Consider the following 9,360-nt stretch of genomic DNA (forward strand, 5'->3'; position numbering starts at 1 on the left):
TTGCTATAAACCTCACGGAGCCCGAGACCTTTCCAACGAATGCAAAACTGTGGAAATCGGTTCGTGCGTTCTGGAGTTATAGCGTCAGGAAGGAAAACCCGACTTATTTTTATATAGTAGATAAGATCATGCTTACGCCGCGGCCGGTGAGGGTTAAATAAGATACAATATTATCAGTATTATATACATATAGAAGAAAGTATTTACATGAATATAAATATTTAAGTTCAATTACGGTAATGATACCTGAGGCAAAATTTTTAAATTACAGGTTGCTTAGTCTTTACCGTTGCAACTAGGTATGTATCTACGAATCTACTATCTATATATGTACCTATATAAATTATTATATACCTCGCTTATAACAATGAATTCATATCAAATTAAACAAACATAAAGTACCTATTTAAATTTTTGTCCCGTTACCGTACCTACAGTATATTTTTAGGATCAAAATTATTCGCACATAAAAAATGTTCATGTGAAGTCAACGATAAGGCCTATGTTGTGAATAACAACTATGAAAATACCACAAAATTTTAACGGTTTAAAAATAATATCAAGACAGGCATGCATCCCATAAACTAGAAGTTCAATAAGAGTTAATTAAATGTAACTTTTTCATGGGATGTAACTATACATTAGAAATGTTTGAATGATCATAAACAATCAAATAACCTATGAGGAAAATAGACGGTAAAATTGATAAAGAGCCTCAGAAAGTTGTGAGAAACGAATAGAAAAGATATTCGAAATAGTGCAATTTCTTTCTAAACCCTGTTTAGAATTTCTATTGAAAAGTTGAATAGCCCCGCTATAATATTGTGAGGGGAACAACACGTACGTTTTCACTATAACCATGGATTGATAAGGAATTTATTAGGGGTCATGACATAATATGTGATGATTATTTTTATGGTTATTATTTTAAACAAGATAACCTTTGCTACAAACAAATTATTGAGATGAAGTTAAAAGAAATAGGCAGAATACAAAGTTACACGTGAATAAGCCAGATTTTCAAATAATAAATAAAGCTCTATCTTATCACATGCAATGTTTATAATCAAGCAATACATGCACTAATTAATCCTATCATACATTGGAGCAAAATATATCCTATAGATTATCCACTGAGCGTTCCTTGACTATCTTTTTACACGTGTACCTATACTGTATTATGTTCATATATAGGTATTTTATGTATCTGCAGTAAGTGTGAAAATCGACACTTCAATCTATTTCTAAAGTTTTATTCTTTAGTACTTTTTTTTTGGATCAAGTGTAGTTAATTGAGTTTATACAAGGCAAAGAGTTGATGTTCGACGCACACAACTGGAAAAACACCATGTTTATATATTTTGTGTCTCTCTATGTACACATTAACCCTTTTGAGTAAATTTATCAGTTGTGTATCATATCCATGAAGTAGATAGTCTATACACGTATTATTGAAAAGTATTCATTAAATATTTAAAATGAAACGCATTAGTTAGTGTTCTAAATATTATCGAATTTAGATATGTATATAAAACTAGCGGTCCGCCCCGGCTTCGCCCGTGGTACATATTTACGTTTTCTCTACAAAAAACCATCCTCGTACTTCAAGGAATATAATAAAAAAAGAATTATCGAAATCGGTTCAGCCGTTCTCGAGTTATGCGCTTACCAACACATTTTGCGATTCATTTTTATATATAAGAAGATATACGTGTCGTTTAATGAACTAATCTCATAAGACCTACAGCAAACTATGGGCAGGAAATGTGAAAAAGTCGGGAGCCATGTTAACATTATTAAAAAAAAAATATTAGTAATGCTTTACTAACATTTATGTGCAAAAATGTTATGTTACAAAGATCATGCAATCAAATTAAGAGTAAACTTTCTTATCAATATTGTGTTTATATAAAATCACAGTGACGCGGACGGTGAGAATATACTTGTAAAGACCCAATATGGGTTGGAATAATAATTGTACGTACATCAGATCATAAAATTATAGTGGAGTTAACAAAAACAAACGCTAGAAATGTGTTGAGATACTCGAGAATTAATCAGATAACATCTATTTATGGTACACTACTCGTCATAAGCTCTGGTTTTGATTTTCTGAAGGCATGCTAATGAAACACTCAAAAACAATATGCATATAAAAATAACAATTAAAAAAGCAAAAAATGTGTCGACTAATAATCAAGAGGTGGTGCGAATACCCTGTGATGGCGGGTGCTTTTACACGTAAAAAACGAATTTAGTCAGATTTAGATAGTATCTATTATGTTCTATGACAGATAATACAAGTAAAAATAAAGAATAATATTAGTAATTAAAAATGTTTCAGTAAGGTTTCAGTAATTTCAATAGGTATTATTAAAAATTACCAAAAAAGTACAGGTACCAATGAAGGTAGGTATTAAATAACACGAACACGGATTTAAATAGCTTTATTTATTACATACATAATTACATTAGGCAATGTACACAGTACACAAATCTTAACTTATTGGCAAGCAGTGCCCGCAATAGCATCGGATGTTTTAATACTAAATATCCTGTAATTTGTTTCATTTGAGTCCAGCGTCCTAAGCATGTATCGGGGCATTCTGTCGGACAAGATCCATAATGTGCCTTCATCGTCGACCTAAAAAAGAAAGAAAAAACATCGTTAACAAATACTTAAAACTTAAACAAATTTAAATGAAACCAGTGTTTAGGAGAACTATGCTGGATGGGATGGAATAAGCGAGAAAAAACACATTTAGTTTGAGGAGACTATTGATATTATTAGTGAAGTAAAAAATGTTGTTCGAAAAAAAAATTGTAAAACAAAATATAAAATATTTATCAATTCCATCGGAGATGCTTTAGTCCTTTGTTCCTATGTCGAGCAGTGGGACATTAAGGGCTAATAACGATGATGATGATGATGTAACAGGTATCTAGAGAAAATTAATAATATATTTTTTTACCTTTAAGTCATTGGGGAACTCAAACAATATAGGATCATTGATGATAAGGGGATTGTTTTCGGGGTTGTACGGCTTGTTAGAGTTCCAGCAACCGACCCCATCGCGATTCACCTGAAAATAAATAATGTTTCCAAAATAATTTGGAAACATAAATTATATAAATAAATGAAGAAGAACTCTTGAAAATAAAACCAATGTAATGTTATTGTTAACAAATCCAAGAATGGGTATTTTGCTAAAGTTTCCTTAATCAATATTAACAATCTGAAGCATAACGATTATTGCCTTTTATTTTCCAGATTGTTCACTATCACATTCACTATCTATCTGGCAATCCCATATTTATTGTCATTTTAATATATTATTATTAAAGAACCTACAAAAGTGTCGATTAATAATTTTTTATAACAGCTTTTGAGGAACATGTTTAAATTGTCACAGCACAGCAAAGGAAACTTGTTTACGAACGGTTAGTTCAAATTGCTTATAAATTATAATGAATACTTACTTATGGGACAAGTGGAACAAAGTCGTTTAGTATCTACTTAGCAGTAAAGTAAGCAGTCCGTTAAAAATTTACAATCTGTGACTCATGGGGAAGTTACTGACGTCTAACTTTTCAAGTAAAACTGAATACTTAATAATAATATTATGTTGGTACCTGCTCAAAATACACACCTGAGTATAAAATAGAACATGATTCTTTTCATCATAATAACTAGCAGAAGCCTGTGTGTTTGCTCCACGGTCGCCCAATAACTGAAATTTAATAAGTTTTATTAAGTCTCATCTTTTTTTTTCAAAAAAATCTTTAAGAATTAAAATCAACATTTGTTTGGTCTAATAATAATATGCAGAGCTATGTGGTACTAACAACGGTTTAAGTGATAGTCCGTTATGTAGTAATTTAAATAAATTTGTTTCTTCAAGTTAACTACTTAGACGTATACCAATTAGCCTTGAGGAATTATGTATGTAACGTGACAAGCGGCTTAAGTTGGTACAACAATCAATGAAATATTCTTAGAAATTGAGTTGTTGGCTAAACCATACGGTACCTACTCGTGATTTACTTTCATACCTTGAAATCATGGAAAGCCTCAGACTTATCTATGTGTGGGTAGTTGCGAAGTAACTCCGTGGATACACAAAACTCTTTAGTACTGGAAAAAGCGTGGAAGAACATCGTACGATACCTGGAAATGCGTGTAAGGTAATATTAAAATTTAAGAATAATTTGACAAAAAATCTAAATGCTACGATAGTTAATTTGTGTGGCGGTTTATGTCGGTAAATAATATAGCGAACGCGGATACCTATAGGTATGCAAAATAATTGTGGTTAGGTACATCAATTCTTTGAAATCAGCATGTTTTGAATTTGTTATCGTTGAGATGCAAAAATATCAGTGATTAATTTGAATAAATTTTGCTTTGTAAATACCATATGATCAATATTTATTAAATCGGTCATTGCCACCATTTGGAAACCGGCTTTTACATATTATATACTCAAGGTAATAATCAAATAATAAAGATGTAGCTACTCATAAATATATGAGAACATATACGTACATAAGTAAGCAGAAAGAACATAAATTCACATAATACGTTATGACTAGCAAAAAAGGAACTCAATATTTACAATTAAATGTGACCGTGGGCCGATTTGATTGTTGCATTTTTGCTCGACTCAATCGTATGAATAACCGAGTCTTAATCATTATTAAATATATGTATATCAAATTAATATAATATTTCCTAGTAAATATCATTAATATTGATCATGTAGCTTACCCATTTTCTCTAGGTTCAGAGAGAGCTAGTCCGAACACTCCATCGGTCCAATGGAATTCAATTCCACTGACGTTGTAGGAGCCAGCCAGAGGATCAAAGTGGAAATAGTGATGGGCAACACGCCAAGAATCATTGTCCTTTAAACTGTACACAACAACACCGTAGCCTCCTAAATCAGGGACATACGCAAAGGCCTCGTCACATTTGTCCTTGTCTACATCAACCACCTGAAATTTATATTTATAAATTAAAATTCAGTTCTATAAAGATTTAGTGCTATTTATATGAGTTTCTACAGGAAATAATTACAACATTCACTCGAATGTAAAGAATTCGCGAGTAACGATCAACAATTCATGATGGAGTGTGTAATTCTCGATTTCTCTTCTAAAAATATCTTGAAAATATTGAAAACGTTACTGCTATATACTTACAATATTTGCAAAGAACGAATCTTCCTTCATATCCTCAACTTTGAAGAAATATCTATGTAGAAGTTGATTGGTATTCAAATCGAAAATAACCACAGAAGGTCCCGCTACTTGATTTGGTGAGCCTAAAAACATTTATTATTATGTTCATACTTCCTGTTTGTTTAATTGTTGTGAGTAAATTGTTCGTTAAATTAAAAAATATTTTTTTTTAACCAATAATAATTGTATCTTCCTAGTACACGTACCTACAAGATTTAATCATTATACCTATATTATGCACTGACTTATTCTGAGTAATAAAATACAAAGCAGGAAATATTATTTTGTAATAAATAAATAATTACAAGAAATTGCATGCAATGATGCAGTAGGTACTAGGTAGTACCTAAAACCTTGATCACATTCAAATGAATGATCTACATCTATGACTTGCGATTAAAAAAACTGAATTGTCTGCGTTATGGCGTTAATTATTGGGAAAACCGATACTTATAGAGAAGGTTCTCAACTAGACTTTTATATGTTATTTCAGAACTATCGTCTGGGTGAAGCGATTGATTTTTTATTTTATATTTGCAAAATTGTCCTTTCCGTTTGGACCCAATTAAAATTCTGTCCAATCAGAAAAAAAAATGTTATTGAGCTTTTGCATTCAACTACAAGAACGTTACTGCAAGCACAAAACAATGCATATTTTTTATAAAAGTACATATTTTCATTTCACTGAGGTACTTATTAAGTTATATAACAACAGTCACAATACATAAATCCTTATCTACCTGCACGATGTTTTGCTTAAAATGGTAAATTGTTACCAAACGAGATGTACCTTATGATTTGATATCTCGCTTACAGAATCTTATGTAAATAAACTTCACTCACCCAATATATCAGCTAATCCTGCATCCATAACCCAGAGTCTATCACAAGCATCGACATACACTCTATAGACACAAATAATAGAACTATTGGATGGCAGTTCTTTCGCCGTATCAGCTACCAGATTGTCTTTCAGTGAAGGATATGGTTTAAGTGGTTGATCCTGCGGTCCATCAATATCCACGTAGTTCAGAGATGATGCTACACCCTTTCTCCATCTTGGTACTGTCACAAATAATTTATTCTTCCATCGAGCTACCCCCAGAGGAAGATTGTGGGCTTTAACGAATAAACCATCCTTTATAGCATTTTCCCGTTGTTCCGGACTATCCCAAACGAAGTCAACTTCTTTCCATGCAAAACGCAGGTCAGGTGTGGTAGCCTTACATCCTATTATCACAGCAAAAGCAATGAATAATGTCGTTCTCATTTTTGACCTGAAACAATAATGAGTGTGAAAAATTATTAAGACGCATTTCTGTTTATTTTGTCACATAATAAAATTTGTTGCGTACAATAAGTTTATTGTTGACACGCAACACCTTTATTTCTCACCCATTCTTGATTATAAAATAATAAGATCTCATTTCTTATGTCAAATACATAAAAACTTTGAATTACCAAACCTAGTTTTGGTTTTGCAAGGAAATAATGAGAACAATAATTGAATGTTCTCTTAGGTACCCTGTATCATTACCAACTCACGTTTTTGTAGTCAATATTAGGAAACGAAGTCAGGTACCTAATTAAGTCTGCAGATCTACATAGGTCGTTATCTTCAGTTCTACATATTCATTTGATGGCTATGCGGGACAAATTTTTAATGTAAGTAACTATATACATATAATATTACCTGACATTCAAGTTGTTAAATATTTTTTTATTCATTGTATAATAAAATGATAGTATTGGCTACGTAGTATATTATTATTAGTCTGTGGTATTGGTTAAGATGGACTGGACTCGGCACAAAATTTAGGCTTAAGAATATTCTCGAAGATCTCAAGTCTCAACACGGTGTTGAGCAAATAAGGATTTAAAATTTATTTATTTACTAGCATTCCGCCTGCGGCTTCGCCCGCGTTTTCAAAAAAAAAACCCGCATAGTTCCCGTTCCCGTGGGATTTCCGGGATAAAACCTAGCCTATGTCACTCAGAAATGATGTAGCTTTCCAACAGTGAAAGAATTTTTCAAATCCGCCAAGTAGTTTCGGAGCCTATTCAATTCATACAAACAAACAAACAAAAAATCAAACCTTTCCTCTTTATAATATTTGTATAGATATGCAAAAAAAGTACTTTACTGTAATTATTATCTGATCTCTCATATCGACTCTATTGAGGTTAAAGTGTAAAAGAGAATGTTTGCAAGTCATGTCAAGTAAAGAAGTTTTTGTCGCACACCCAAGGCCGGCAAGTGCTTTGAATCGATGCTATATCTAATGAATTCAAATAGTGACCAAGTCATGAACCAGTACGTGCTTATGGAAATTCATTTGAACGCAATCAATTATAAACTCAAGGTGCAGTAAAGTTAAAGGCCAACCCTAACGCACTGTGAACTTGAGCTTTTTGATGAAACGTTTCAAAGAAGATTATTTTGATATATCTATACCAATATTATGATGCTGAAGAGTTTGTCATTTGAACGCGCTAATTTCAGGAACTATACTGGTCCGATTTAAAAACTCTTTCAGTGTTAGATAGCCCTATATTATCATCACTAAGACCAACAGGAGCGGAGCAATGGGTAAAAGTTAAAACTGCGGAGCACAGCTAGAGCTTATACATAGAACTTGGGTCTAAAATATGTACCTACATTTAAGGCTTTGAACAAATTGAAAATGCTATGGAACCAACGGTAAATTTAAATCGAATGTAGGTATTGTCCATTAGATTAATATACGACAATGCAGAGTCGGATTCTCCCACCAAAGTAAATACTTTTTGGTTTCAAGGCAGAAGATAAGTAATGTATTATCTACGTCTTTAATTCATATTACCTATATAATTATTAAAATAAAATCTAATTATTGAAAGTAAGGCAAAATATTGAATACTTATATATAGATAACGTTATTTTTACAGTAAAATATTTCATCATTTGTTATACATATTTGCATAGAAGCTTTGGAGAAATAACGGATTTCACTGTTATTTAGCACTACTCTGTATGCTATGTACCGGGTACCAATTGCTCAGTTCTAAATAGGTAAGTATATATAGCTGCAAAAACACACTTGAAAAAGCTCATGTTTGATGTTTCGTACAATTATAATCAAATATTTCATCTCTAGTATAAATAATATGAATTTGTCACATAAACCTCTAAAATTTTTTAAATATTTTGAAATAATAAATTATGTTATTAAAATCAATGTTTTTGTTTATTTACGTATGCCGTTAATAAAATGCAAACTTACATGCTAAATGCGTGGTGACGTAAAAGTGAGTGTCCGCGACTGTGTCTGCGGATCCGTCAGCACAAACTAAACAGTTCGAGGTCTCACACGCCTTTATATTCACAGCTATACACAATAACGTAAACAATACAAATACCTATATTTGGGCAGTGTTCCCATGTTTGAAAGGAAGCCGTAAATTCTAGACCAGAGATGTCAACTACGGTTGGAACTACTAACCCACCGGTAAGTGGTAGGTAGGTATACCTATTTGTGTGAGTTTTTGGTAATATTTATGTATTACCTGTACAAAGTGTAAAATGTATGTGTGTGTATCTACTTTGCATTTTAAAAAGATAAATGATAATATTAAAAATATACTTATTTTATTTTCCATTAAAATAAGAATATATATAATAATTAGATATTATCTACTTAGATACCTTAATAAAAGCAGTCGGAAAAATTGATAAAAAAGATAATAGCCATTTTATAAATTAGAGGACTTTATTAGAGAGCATTTTGAATAAAAACCGTTTTGGGATAGACATTTACATCAAAAGACAAAAAGTTCTATAGATACTGTGCGGATACTAATTAGATCTTTTCATTGCAAATTTGCAAGTAAGATATATAGGTAGATATGATACGATATAGTACGTGGGCCACACTGAAAGTTTTGCGTAACTAATAAATAAAACAATTTATTTGTCTAATATTATATTTACTACTTTTTAAAGTATTCTCCGTTACATTTAAAACACTTTTTCATCCGTTCAAATCATTTCTGGAAACATGAGGACGATTGGTCCGAGGGTATGTTTTCTGCGTGCTGTTTGAAAGCAACCACTGCCTCTTCGGGCCACGTAAATGTCGA

General features: G+C 31.8%; 1 protein-coding gene across 1 annotated transcript; it reads right to left on the reverse strand.

Annotated features, from left to right (window-relative positions):
- Positions 1–2,432: 2,432 nt before the first annotated feature.
- On the reverse strand, positions 2,433–8,626 carry yellow-c (L-dopachrome tautomerase yellow-c). The gene is made up of 8 exons (XM_089700713.1): positions 8,505–8,626; positions 6,085–6,518; positions 5,203–5,324; positions 4,769–4,995; positions 4,054–4,168; positions 3,651–3,731; positions 2,973–3,083; positions 2,433–2,644 (listed from the first exon to the last, which is right to left on the reverse strand). Coding segments are annotated over exons 1-8 (1,233 nt in total). The 5' UTR covers positions 8,507–8,626; the 3' UTR covers positions 2,433–2,503.
- Between the last annotated feature and the right edge of the window lie 734 nt (positions 8,627–9,360).

This window comes from Colias philodice, chromosome 11 (assembly GCF_061535455.1).
Source record: "Colias philodice isolate Cphi_HAF_F1 chromosome 11, ilColPhil1 Martin Lab GWU primary, whole genome shotgun sequence".
Classification (NCBI taxonomy): Eukaryota; Metazoa; Arthropoda; class Insecta; order Lepidoptera; family Pieridae; genus Colias; species Colias philodice.

Bases quoted from the DNA above. Each gene is read 5' to 3' on its own strand.
- yellow-c (XM_089700713.1), bottom strand. The intron at 4,996-5,202 runs GTAAGTATATAG...TATAAATTTCAG, and splicing joins ATTCGTTCTTTGCAAATATT to GTGGTTGATGTAGACAAGGA. The intron at 4,169-4,768 runs GTAAGCTACATG...ACGCATTTCCAG, and splicing joins TCTGAACCTAGAGAAAATGG to GTATCGTACGATGTTCTTCC.